The sequence below is a fragment of the Neomonachus schauinslandi genome, chromosome 11, assembly GCF_002201575.2.
Source record: "Neomonachus schauinslandi chromosome 11, ASM220157v2, whole genome shotgun sequence".
NCBI classification, from domain to species: Eukaryota; Metazoa; Chordata; class Mammalia; order Carnivora; family Phocidae; genus Neomonachus; species Neomonachus schauinslandi.
This window is the reverse complement of record NC_058413.1, coordinates 3,456,483-3,469,243: the sequence shown is the minus strand read 5'-3', so window position 1 is coordinate 3,469,243 and position 12,761 is coordinate 3,456,483. Positions and strand designations below refer to the sequence as shown.

The 12,761-nt window shown below is 58.9% G+C and overlaps 1 protein-coding gene across 11 annotated transcripts in view; it reads left to right on the top strand.

Moving 5' to 3' along the window:
- Window positions 1–12,761, top strand: part of ANO1 (anoctamin 1) — an 80,048-nt gene that overhangs the window by 54,572 nt on the left and 12,715 nt on the right. For 8 of the 11 annotated variants that reach the window (XM_021685599.2, XM_044919229.1, XM_044919228.1 and 5 more), the window contains 7 exons: window positions 3,154–3,228; window positions 5,180–5,381; window positions 5,489–5,600; window positions 6,407–6,464; window positions 8,261–8,361; window positions 8,997–9,142; window positions 11,560–11,712. In XM_021685599.2, coding sequence (XP_021541274.1) covers window positions 3,154–3,228; window positions 5,180–5,381; window positions 5,489–5,600; window positions 6,407–6,464; window positions 8,261–8,361; window positions 8,997–9,142; window positions 11,560–11,712 — 847 coding nt within the window. Of the gene's footprint in view, window positions 1–2,203; window positions 2,282–3,153; window positions 3,229–5,179; window positions 5,382–5,488; window positions 5,601–6,406; window positions 6,465–8,260; window positions 8,362–8,996; window positions 9,143–11,559; window positions 11,713–12,761 lie in introns of all 11 variants that reach the window. The other 3 variants (XM_044919227.1, XM_044919226.1, XM_044919230.1) reach the window with 1 other exon arrangement.

The window sequence follows — 12,761 nt, the reverse complement described above, 5'->3', positions numbered from 1 at the left end:
TGTGCACACAACAGTATAGACCAGGGCTCAGCAAACACTATGTGCACACAACAGTATAGACCAGGGGCTCGGCAAACACTGTGTGTACATCAGTGGTATAGACCAGGGGCTCAGCAAACACTGTGTACACGCAACGGTATAGACCAGGGGCTCGGCGAACACTGTGTGCACATCAGTGGTATAGACCAGGGGCTCGACAAACACTGTGTGCACGCAACGGTATAGACCAGGGGCTTGGCAAACATTGTGCACATCAACAGTATAGGTCAGGGGCCAGCCCCCAGACGGGCCAGAGCATAAATATCTGAGTCTGCAGGCCTCTGTCACAACTACTCTATTCTTTCAGTAGCTCGAGAGCAGCCATAGACAGCAGGTAAACAAATGGCCCTGCTTGTGTTCTAATAAAACTTTATCTATAAAAACAAGTAGGGGGCCAGGTGTGGCCCACAGGCTGAAGTTTGTCCAGCTGTGCTATGGGTCTCTCTTCTTGATCTGTCCTGAGGATATCTCAAACCTCAGCCAACATTTCACCATCAAGAACCAGGTAGCTTTGCAGTTTTTTTCACAGGACACTTGACATTTTATTATGTCCACCCCTTGTGTTTGATGTTGAATTGTTTGCCGACCTGGTCTGCCCCACCAGGTCCCTGAGCAAATGGCCAACTCCTTGTTTCCCTCAGGGATGTGGGAATGAGAGGGAAATGTTTTGTGATGTTCTGAAGATCACCATCTTTTTAAAAGTGATTTTCTTTCTCCCCAAACCTCTCATTCAAATTGACTGTCTTATGTTCATGGCCTAAATTCTGGCAAACCTCTAGAGGTTTTTAATGAAGGTGTTTTATATGCCCTGGGACAAGCATGGAGCGCCCTGGCCTCCGGCAGCCTCTACCGAAGGCTGGGGAGGTTTGTGTCAGTCCTTGAAGGGTGGGAAACAGACGCTCCCTGAGCAGCCTCCCCACCCATGTTCACATTCACACCTCAGCCTCTGGGGCTGACCAGGCAAAGCCCTGGGTTTATCTTTCTTATTACTGTGGCACACGGGCAGGGTTTGCTGGTTCCAAGTGGGCAAGGATTGCAATTGCCAAAATCCCATCTGGGGGATAAAGTGGGTAAACTGCAAACTCCCTCTCCGGCCCCAGCTCCGGGGACATGGCAAAAATCCAGCTTCGTCCTGCTGCAGCCAGGAAGGGGGTGCACCTCCCTAAACAGCATCTTAAGAGTCTGAGTGGGACTCAAGGCTGCAAACAACAACAAAGCATGAACAGCCGTCCATCCCCGTGCACGCTGCCTCCTGAGCAGGCACCCAGCGGCCTTGGACCACCCCGTTAGACCCTCTGGACCTTATTCGTCCTCCCAAAGGTGGACAGCACCTCCTAGAAGTCCTGCAGGCCTCCCCTGTGGGCCACTAAGACCTGTGTCCAATGCGGCATCCTCTGCCCCCAGCCTGTGTCAGGATATACGGCCCCTAAGACAGTCCACCCTGTGCCTTTGTGGGCTCCCCTTCGCATGAGCACGGATGAGTATTTCATTCTTCCCTGAGGAGAAAAAGGCTTTGTGACACATGTCGGTCCATTTAAGTCCAGACCCTAACCAAGCCCAAATAGCACATCTGGCCAGCCGTGCCAGGCGCACCCCCCAGGCTCTGCCACCCCACCTCTCGGCTCTGATTACCAGAGCAACAAGGGTACGAGGTTCCTTTGTGCCGTCCTCTGGGGGCGTCTGGTGGGCCGTACCCCTCATCTCCTCCTCTGTGTCATTGGCTCCCAGCTTTAGTTTTTGGCTTTACTTTTTCCCCTGGCAATGGCACCCAATTCAATTGCAAAAGAGGAGACCCCTGCCTTAACTGGCACATGAACCTGCACTTCTGGGCGTGGCGTCCTCCGTGTCGGTGTGATACGCACCCTCGCGATCACAGCGGCCACCTCACAGGGGGGCGGTTCAGAGCCCCGCCAAGCCTTTCCCGGGGGGAGTCGGCCTCAAAAGCCCCATCTCCCGTTCCCAGACCTTTGCGTCCCCCTTCCTTTAGAACATGGGCGTCTGCCATCTCCCATGGGTTTCAAACACCCGCAACCCGTGTTGGCCTTGGCGGCCAGCGCAGCGAGGGCGGGCCCGCGGCCACGGGGACACGCCTGGGCCCCGCGGCTCCCGAGCCTCGGCACGCGTCACCCCACGGTGCTCTCTTGTTCCCTCCACCCGCCCTCAGAAGCGCCGGCATATTCCAGAGGAGTCAACAAACAAATGGAGGCAGAGGGTTAAGACCGCCATGGCGGGGGTGAAATTGGTACTTTTCTCTTTCGGGGGCAACGCGAGTCTTGACTGTTTGCAGACGATCAAAGTCCCTTGTGTTTTTTCCTCAACAAACTCTGAGTGTCGTATTATTTTTTTAACATCCACGTCCACGCTTCTTTGCCTTCCTGCCACACCCGTGGAGCCACGACGTGTGCCGAGATGTCACTGCATGGCTTCCGTGGGCCCGTGGGGGCAGGGGCGGGGGGAGAGGAGCTCGTGAGACGTGCTTGTCACGCCTGCCTGCGCGTGCTTCTCAGGCTTCCTGCTGACACGCATGCCACCAGCCCCTGGAATGAGTGGCCTCCGGGGTGCCGCCCTCGTCCGCGTTCTCTGTCCTAACACGTGCATCTCCCCATTTAAACATCCACCCCCATTCGTTCTGGAAAGATCATTGCTACGCAGCAATCGGCGTTTTAACTTGTAACGCTAGTTGCTTGTTTCGGCTTGCCCCGCGCAGGAAAAATAACTATTATGGTCTGGGTGGCAGGGGGCAAAAAGATCTCGGATCTTCCAGCCTTCAGGCGAGGCTTGGGCCGGACGCAGGCGTCCCCCCAGGCGCGGGGCTAATGGTCGGATTTAGGAAAGCGTTTGGCACTGTGATGCCAGGGACACAGAGGAGTCACGTTTGCAAACGCGTATTGCTGCTGTTCCCTGGCGTCATGTGATGGGTGATGAGACCCCAGACCCTTCCCTGGATGCTAGATGTGTGCTTTCACTCGTCACCTGCGGGCGTGTTTTCGTAAAGGTGTTTCTGAGTGTTTCTGTTGTCCGAGTCGTGCACCCGCACACCCTCCCACGCGCACACAGACTTCTCTCCACCGTGACGGGTCCCACCAGGTGACCCGACATCGTTTCGTGTTGCAGACAGACAAGGTGAAGCTGACCTGGAGAGACCGGTTCCCAGCCTACTTCACCAACTTGGTCTCCATTGTCTTCATGGTAAGTTCCGGAAGGCTGAAGTGGGAGAGATCAGGGCAGCCCACGGGGAGACGGTGTGCTGCTCACCTAGACCAGAGTCGGATGTCAACGTGACACTGGCTCTCATCCTAGGCTGTGGGGTAGGGGGAGGTTCCACTAAAATGGGAAGGGGCCAAGGAGTCTGCAGGGACTCCAAGGTCCCTGTAAAAATGACCGGCCCCTTGTCCAGCCTGGGAGCTTTAAGTTAGAGTCCCGCATGGCCCCCGAGTCCTGTGGCCTGGTACCCAGGGCCTGGGGTTGGCCGCCGTGAACCAGGGCCTGAGCCTGTGTCTCCCTGAGCCCTCACAATCCCGATCCCACCCCCTCCTGCTGAGACAGGCACAGGTCTGGCCCCTCTCCCCGGGCCACAAGGTTGGAGGTGGTGGGGCCAGGCACCAGTCAGGCCTCTGCCCCGAGGGCCGCACTGCTCTGTGCGAACTCCACCGGAGGCGGGGGCTTGTCTTGGTTTTCCCTCATGGATGAATCAGTCACAGCTCTGCCCCCCTCATTGCCCCCTGCCAGGAGCTTCATTCGCTGAGCAAATACTGGTTGAGCACCTACAATGCTCCCCCGCCGTGTTCCTTGTCCTGGGAACACCAGGGTGAACCCACCAGCCAGACCCCTGAGGCCCTTTTAATCCAGAGGGGGCATTGCCCACTGGAGGTCTCGCCTGTCGTGGGGGCGCACCCACCCTCTGGCAGGAAGCAGGGGACACCCTCCTTACTGAGTCACCTCGCAGGCCGGCCTCCCGTCTGTACGTCCGCGTGCTGGCGCGAGGCCGGCTCTGAGGCCGGGGTGGTACCGTCCCCTGGGAGGGGCCCCTTGGAAGGAGCGAGGGAGTTTCCAAGGAAAGCCCTCATTCCCGGAGCTGGCCAGGGAGTGTGGTCAGGGTATGGCTGGGCTGGCCGAGCTTCCTGAATGGGGTGTGGCCCCCGTCAGGCACCCACAGATGTGGGCAGAAGCGGAGGGACCGGCCCCAAGTCTAAAACAGGAGCTTTCCTAGACTTCTGATGGCTGCAGTCTCCCCCGGGGCTGAGGCAGCCACGGCCTTTCCAAGCCGTGACCTGAGACGCAGCGCAGGCCCACGCTGCAGCAGGAGCGTCCCGGGAGCCGTGAGGGACCATCCTAGCAGGGCGGGGCCTGCTCTCCGCACCCCAAACGGGAGGAAGTGACACAGGTCACACTGGGGACTGGAAGGAGCACGGAGCCTGGCCTGTGCTGGAGTAGGGCGTGAGTGACAGCCGACACAGCCAGCCTCCGTCCTCAGTGCGTCCTGGGGTTGGGATCTGCCCGCGTCCACACCCCAGTGCGGGACCGTGTGAGGACGAGGTCGTCTCCGTGAGTTAGGGCCTTTGAGGAAAAGGAGAAGAAACCCAGGCAGACAGATCGCTCTGCACAGAATCAACTCTCCAGCCGAGCCAGAGCCCACCCCAGTCTCCCAGGTAGCCACCAGCCCAAGCTTTATGGAATGTTCTGGTCCACCGGTGGGTTTGGCCAGATGAACGATGAGCCAGGTGTGTGGGTGGTTTGTGAAGAAATTGGGAGAAGGGGCTCCAACTGTCTGTCCCAGCCAGGACTGCAGCCCTGCCCACGCCCACCCGCCTCCAGAATAGCACTCCTCCCGCTCAGGGCCACCCATGTTTTGGGGAGAACCCCTCCCCGCCACAGTCAGCCTGACTCACACAAGCCAGGCCAGTCCCTCGGGTTTCGGCCACTCGGTGCCCTGTTGGAGTCAGGGGGCAGGAGAGAAGGCATGGTGCCCTACAGCAGGTGACAGCAGAGATCCTGGGCATGTCAGAATCGGTGTACTCACCTGGTCAATCCCAGAGCCCCGTCCGTGTTGGAGCCAAATTGCTGCAGGGTGGGGGGGTAGCTGGGCTCACTGGGCTCAGGGGGTTCTGATCGGACCTGACCGGCCCTTCTCCCTCTGCAGATTGCAGTGACCTTCGCCATCGTCCTGGGAGTCATCATCTATAGGATCTCCACAGCCGCTGCCTTGGCCATGAACTCCTCCCCGTCCGTGCGGTCCAACATCCGGGTCACGGTCACAGCCACCGCGGTCATCATCAACCTGGTGGTCATCATCCTGCTGGACGAGGTCTACGGCTGCATAGCCCGCTGGCTCACCAAGATTGGTGAGTGCGCCTCCCTAGTGTGGGGCCTTGGGCTGCTCACTTACCTTCTCTGAGCTTCCTTCCCGCGAGAGCTGAGTACATGGTCACGTGCATCTCACTCCTTCTAGAGGTTCCAAAGACGGAGAAGAGCTTCGAGGAGAGGCTGATCTTCAAGGCTTTCCTGCTGAAGTTTGTGAATTCCTACACCCCCATCTTTTACGTGGCTTTCTTCAAAGGCAGGTAGGGACCGCGGTTACTGAAACTCACTGTGTTTCCCACCTTCTTCCTCCCGGGGCAGTAGAAGGCTCTCCTCCCCATCTCCCAGCAGCTGGGAGGCCCTGGGCACAGGGCAGAGCATTCAGAGTGGCTCCCACTAACACTGAGCTCGTGGTAGGGGCCTGGCTTCTACAGGGGGGCCAGAGCAACGGGGACCCCCTCAGTAGGGTGGGATGGATGAAGGGGATTAGGGCCCAGGAGTAGGTAAAATGGCGCAGCCATGGCCAGCCTGGTGTTCCAGGCTAGTGGTGGGGTAAACTCCAGGCCCGGACCCTCTGAGCCGCCCTGGGCTTGGAGGGGCTTGTGGCCCACCCACCAAGACTCCCCATCACCGTTCCTGCCTGGGGCTAGCAGGTCTGATCCCAGAACCCCTCTGAAGGCTTCTTCCTCAGCATCATGTGATTTAGTGGCCATCCTCCCACACCAGGACCCCAGAGCCCCCCGAGATCATCCATGACCACGGAGAAGGCCTTAAGAGGTCTCTACCCCTCCCCAGCCTGACGAGGCCGTGGCAGGTGGCGCGGTCTGTACTGGGCAGCTTTGCCTCGGTCCCCACGCCCGCCGCCGCCACCCCGGCCCCCTTCTCTCTTGGCTTCCTGCTGAGGTCCTGTCTTGTCTGGGGACAAGCCCCCGGAACACACGCTGACAGCACACCACAGTGGTCGTGTCTCAGGCGCTGGAAGCCTGGGGGCGTGCTGAACTGACTGCAGCCCCCACCTCGGGGTCTCCCTGCGCTGCCCCTCCCCTCCCACTGCCCCCGCTCGTTGCAGGTTCGTCGGACGCCCGGGCGACTACGTGTACATTTTCCGTTCTTTCCGGATGGAAGAGGTGAGCATGTGCTCCTGTCCCGCTTTCCCAGGTCCGTCCACACAGCAGACTTGGGAGAAGCAGACGTCACGGACTAGTGTCTCCCTCCTTGGCTGCTGACCTGCTGCTGGGGCGGGGCTCTGATCTTATTTGGAGCGTCCATATAGCGTTACCCTGAAAGGAGAAAGTCTCTCCAGACTCACCAAAACTGTAGACTGACCTGTTTGATTTTTTTTCATTTTCTATAAGATCTTAAGTGTTTTTTTTTCTTTTTCGTTAAGATGGATTAATGAGGACAAGACAGAACTCAGCTTCATTCTTTTACTGTAACAGGGAAAAGCCTGCCTGTCTCCCCCTAAATCAGTGCTGGTGACCTTTGGCTTCTGCTCAGCCTCTGCAGCCACTGTGGGTCTGGTTAGTGCACCGGCCACTGGACTTGCTCCAACGGCCCCGCCAGACCAAGCCAGGGCTTCGGGGCTGCCAGGGCGTCGGGTCTCAGGGGAACCAGTCAGCATTGCCAACACCCGGAGTAATTCAGCTTACTGGAAAACAAGGGGCAGGTCTTCTGATAAAGACCCTGTGAAATGGGGTAGAGAGGATTGGGGTGGGCTTCAGGTACAGGGTGATCTGGCTGCCCAAGGCACAGCCAAGAGGTTCAAGCCCCGGGGTGCCAGCCCCTGAACATCCCAAGACATGAGCCTCACCCACAGGAACAGATGTTTGCAAGAAGCCATGAAGTGCTCTCCCGTTATGTTATCTTGGCCTTTCTGTAAACAACACTATGTCAGATTCTTTAATGATTAGAGACAATGGGGAAATGCCTTTGTAAAATAGAATAAAGCAGAGGATATCATTTTTTTTAATGAAATGGCGGCTTTCCAACATGAAATTTGTGCTAACAGTATAAAAAGTTTTGTTCTGTCCCGTAGAGGGGTCAGCTGTCCCCAGAGGGACACCCAATGTGCCTTGATCTCCAGTCACTCGGGCAAGTTAAGCCTCTGGCCCGTCCCGTGCCTGCCCACGCCCAGCCTCAGGCAGGGGGTGCAAGCCCTCCAAGGACAGGGACGTTAAGCCTCAGAGGGGTGGCTAGCCACCTCACCACGTGGCTTCCCAACCGCACAGGCCCGTGGATAGACAGCAGTGCGTGGGACTGGGCAGCGGCCCTGGGGGAGAAGGAGGAGCCCCTAGATCCAGCCCCACCCCTGCTCACTCCCTGGCAAAGCGCTCCTCTCTCTGAGCCTCCTTCCAGCCCTGACAGCCTGCAGGCAAGGTGCAGTAGCTTCCTGGGAACGCTGTAACAAAACACCCCAGAGCAGGCGGCCTATAGCAACAGAAACATATTCTCTTACTGTTCTGGGGGCCAGAAGTCCAAAATCAAGGAGCCAGCAGGGCTGCACTCCCTTCGAAGGCTCAGGGGAGGTTCCTCGGGCCTCGCTCCTGGCTTCTGAGGGCTGCCGGCATCCTTGGCGGGCCTTGCTTCTGGCCGGGGCCCTCCAATCTCTGCCTCTGTCTTTGCACGACCTTCTCTTCTCTGTCTGTGCGTTTCCTCTTCTTATAAGGACCCCAGTCACTGCTTCAGGGTCCACCCTGCTCCAGTATGACCTCGTCTTAACTCGGTCACATCTGCAAAGACCTTTTTACAACTAAGGCCATATTCTGTGGTTCTGGGGGTTAGGATGGAGACATGTCTTTGTAGAGGCCACATTCAACCTGCAGCACTAGGGCTGACCTCCCCTCACTGGGAGCTGCAATCATCTCTTCAGGTGTCCACCATGGGCCAGGGCCAGGGTCTGATGCACCTGCTCTCTGTCCCACAGTGTGCCCCGGGGGGCTGCCTGATGGAGCTCTGTATCCAGCTCAGCATCATCATGCTGGGCAAGCAGCTCATCCAGAACAACCTGTTTGAGATCGGCATCCCGTGAGTAATGTCTGGCCTCGGGTCCCAGTGGAGCAAGGGGGAGATGGGGCCCTGGGATGCCCAGAGGGCTCTTGTGGTGGTCTGGGGGACAGGTGAGGTGGGACCTGGGCCAGGATGGGGCACCAGCAGCGGGGAGGGGGTGGGAACACGAGGGGAAGGCAGGGTGTGGCCACCCCATGGTGCACGAGGAGCTAATGGGGACCCAGATGACCCCTTGCTCTGTGGCAGGCTGAGGATGCGGGGTCCTGACAGGCACCCTGAGACACGCATGCCGGCCCCCTGTGGTTGGCAGATGGAGCACCTAGAGGCTCTGCTTCCTGACCTTGTGCCCTTTGAGAATCGTGTCCTGACCCCCCTCCAAGGCAGCCAGCCCGCTGGAATGATCCCCACCCCGCCCCAAACCACTGCGTCTGCTTGGGCCTACCTGACCTCTGACCCTGTTGGCTCTCCCTGTACCTGTTTCCTTATGTCAAAAACCAAATGATGACACTTGACCCCTGCCTCTGGGGGGAGAGAACAGGAGATCAGCGCCAGAGAAGTCCGGCTCAGAGAATTAGAAACACAACTTGGAGGTGAGGGGCCCTAGCGCCCATCTTCCTGGACCCCCAACTGAAGTGACACCGTGTTTCCCACAGGAAAATGAAGAAGTTCATCCGCTATCTGAGGCTGAGGCGCCAGAGTCCCTCTGACCACGATGAGTTCGTGAAGAGAAAGCAGCGCTATGAGGTGGACTACACGCTGGAGCCCTTCGCGGGCCTCACCCCAGAGTACATGGAGATGAGTGAGTGGTGGCCGGAGGGGTCCCATCTTCGGGCTGGGGCTGGCTGCAGCCCCTTGCACAGGCAGGCGCTCAGGAGATACCCAGGGATGGAGCCTTGGCACCAGCAACTATGTCACTGGACAGGAGGATGCCCAGAGCTGGCCCATCACTCTCAGTGGGGTACGCCAGAGAGGAGGGAGATAGGGCAGGTGCAGCTCGCATGGCCACCTGGAACCCCCCAACCCCACCTCCTCCCTCTCCTCACCTCCTCCCACCATTCCAGCCACACTGGCCTCCTTGCTGTTACCCAAACTCCCAGAGCTCGTGCCTGCCACAGGGCCTTTGCACTAGCTATGCCCTGCCTGGAATCCTCTCCCCCTAATACCTGCATGACTCACTCTCTCCCTTTCTCCAGGGCTGTGCTCAGGATGTCCTCCTCCAGAGGGGTCTTCCTGACCACAGTGTTTAAAAGGGGCAGCCCCTCCCCTGCACCACTCTGACCCTCTGCCTCTCCCCCTGCTCTGATTCTCGTCACCAGCCTGCAGTATACCTTTACCTCTACCTCCCAGCAGAATGGAAGTTCTGTGAAAACAGGACCTTTTTTTCCCTTCACTGTCATACCCCCTACACCTAGAACAGATCTAGGTATATCGTTGGCGCTCAGTACGTGTTTGCTGAGTGAACAGATGAGCAAAGGAAGCCAAGAAGACCCCTGCAGAGGGGTCCCAAAGTGTAGGGCCCCCGGCCACCATGGACAGCACATTTTAAATGCTGGCTCTGGGGCCCACGCCCGATCTATGCAGGGTGGGACCTGGGACCTTGCACTTTTAACAAATACTTGAGCAAACCCGAGGCCTCCTCTGAGTGTCGAGGGGCAGGGTGGCACCATGAGCACTTCCCTCCTGCTGGCCCAGTGGGTCCATAGAAGTCACACCCAGCATCCCAGATGATTGTTCAAGAAGCACCTTGCCGTTGACTCAGAAGGAAAAGAATCTTAAGACTTCGAAAAATGGAAATAGCATTGTGTTCAGATGACATTGTTTTCTCCTGGAACGAAATCCAAGGTGAACCAGAGGTGGACAGGCAGCTCCCTCACCCCCGTGGACCCCCATGGAGCCCCGTGGGCCTGCTGCCTCCCTGGCTGTCTGGTCTCAGCCCTGGGGTCCAGGAGGAAGGCCACCCCTGCCTGCCTGAGGCCAGTAGGAGGGCAGACACAGAAGAGCAGCCTGGGATTGGCTGGCAGACAGAGGCCCCCCCCGATTTTAATTTCTACAGTGGGCTGGAGGTCGCATCCCGCTTTCCTGTTGGGCGCAGTGAGACTCCTGGGACAGGCCCCTGCCCACCCAGGGAGCAGCCCACCCCGTGACCCAGCCATACCCTGCCGCTCAGGACACTCTCCTCGAGGACCGACTCTGCTGGGCGCCTGGAGCACACAGTGCCCGGGACTGAAGAGAAGCGCAGCTGGGAGGGCCCCGGGCCCGGGCCATCTCCAGCTCCCCTCCCTGCTTCTCGGCCTGTCCACACACCACTCGGGAGTGGGGACCCCACGGCCTCAGGAGCCCACGTGGAGCCCACAGCCAAGCTTATCTGAAGCCTCTATCCCCGCCAGAGCCGCCTGCAGACACGACCGTGTCCACAGAAGCATCCCACGGAGGCCGACGGGGCAAGCAAGAAACCAGTGGCCCGGCTCCCAGACAGAGGCTCCCACGGAGCCCCCCACTGGTAGCTCTAACAATGGCCACACTCAGCCTGCCAGGCACACGGTGACATTCTGCCGGCTTCCTTGTTTACCACCTGGCAGGCAGCGAGAGCCCTGGGACAGACTGTACGGTTCCTGAACCCGCCTCCCCCATGCTGTTCAGCAACCTTTACCTGACCTCTCCCGGGAGCCCGGCTCTGTGCCGGCCACAGCATCCAAGGTCCAAGCCCCAGGGCCGGCCTGGTGACGATGAGGATGGTCTGAGAGGGGACACTGGACAGTGGGCCCCGCCCAGCTCTGTCCCTGAGGCCCGACGGACACGCAGCAATACTGGCAGGCCCCCCAGGTCCCAGGAACCCCCCAGGAGCCCCCCAGCTGCTTGAGACCCTTGCCAGCCCCGCATGGGGTGACCGAGGCTGGGCCTTCATGCTCATGGGGGCCTTTTCCCCATCACTGATTATCTAAGATTAGATGTATGATAAGTGACTGCATGCTCGTTATTCAGGAGTCAACAGTGGGGTCCAGAGCAAAATTTGGAACGTTCCCCACAGCCCCCTCCTGGCCCAGGGTCACCTGGGGTCATGGTGGGTGCATCCCCAGGGTCCCTTTTATGCGGGTACAGGGGTGCATCAGAGGCAGGGAGCCAGCCAGACCCCGCCCACCCGTGTGTTCAGCTTGTGGCACGTGGGGACCCGCCGTGGCACGCAGTAGCATGCTGACCGCCCTACTCTCCTTGCAGTCATCCAGTTTGGTTTTGTCACCTTGTTCGTCGCGTCCTTCCCCCTGGCCCCGCTGTTCGCGCTGCTGAATAACATCATCGAGATCCGCCTGGATGCCAAAAAGTTCGTCACCGAGCTCCGAAGGCCGGTGGCTGTCAGAGCCAAAGACATTGGTAAGTGACTCTGGGGAGCTGGTTCTGGGCACGCGCTGGGTTTGGGGGAGGTGGTCCCGCTCCCCAGAAGCTCGATCCAGAGCTGGCAGACTGGGGTCAGGCACGGGGTCCCCATGAGCTCCTGGATAAAGACTCGGGGGCTCGGCGTGGGGGTAGGAGACCTAGAGGCTCCTTTGCACCCTGACCCCAAACTCTCCACTCCTGAGAGAACATTCCGGAAGGTGTCAGTACCTTGGGTGTCTGAATATCTCGGCAACCAGCTGCACTAGGAGGTCCCCGAGGGGCGTGCGCTGAGGTCCTCAGCACCCCCGCCCTCCTGTCCGTGTGGCCCCAGAGCACAGACAGAGCTGACAGGTGGGAAGCTCGCGTTAGGGGCTGAATGGGTGCCTTTCCACGCAGTGTATCGTGTAGTCATTCGACGTCCACAGACAGGAAAGTGGGGAGGAAGGAGCCCTTTCAGCGGTTCAGGAAGAGCTCTGTGTGGCTTGCCCGGAGGGTCGGGGCTGAGAGGGTTCTAACCCCCTGCCAGCGAGGGCTTCCTCATCGCCCTGCAGGGGAGGTGGGGTGGAGGGATGGTGCACTTCCTGGGAGCGCGACACCTAACCCTCTGGTAGAGGTGTCCCCAACGAAGAAGATCATCTCAAAGCGAGTCAACTTCATTCGACCAGGACCCAGTTTTCAAGGTGAACGCAAAAAAGTTTATATTTAATCTTGAAATGAGATGGAAAATGCAAAAATACATTGATTTGAAGTCCTATTTGACACAGTTTTCACCGGAATGGCACATCTGCGCTGGTCAGTGGAAGACACAAAGATGGACGTGTTAGGCGTGTGGTCATTTTCCCCGAGATGAGGATGCCAGGGTGATAGGACATCAGCGAGGCAGACGTCATCTTGCTGAAAGGTGGCGGCTTCTCCAGCCCTTTGCACTGGCTCGCCCTCGTCAGAAACGCCCCTCGGCCGTCCCACCCCGCCTGTGTTCGTGGGGCTCCCCGGGCCATGCCCGCCCTGGCCCCTGGTGGCGCGGGTGGCGTGGCCGTGCCCACCGC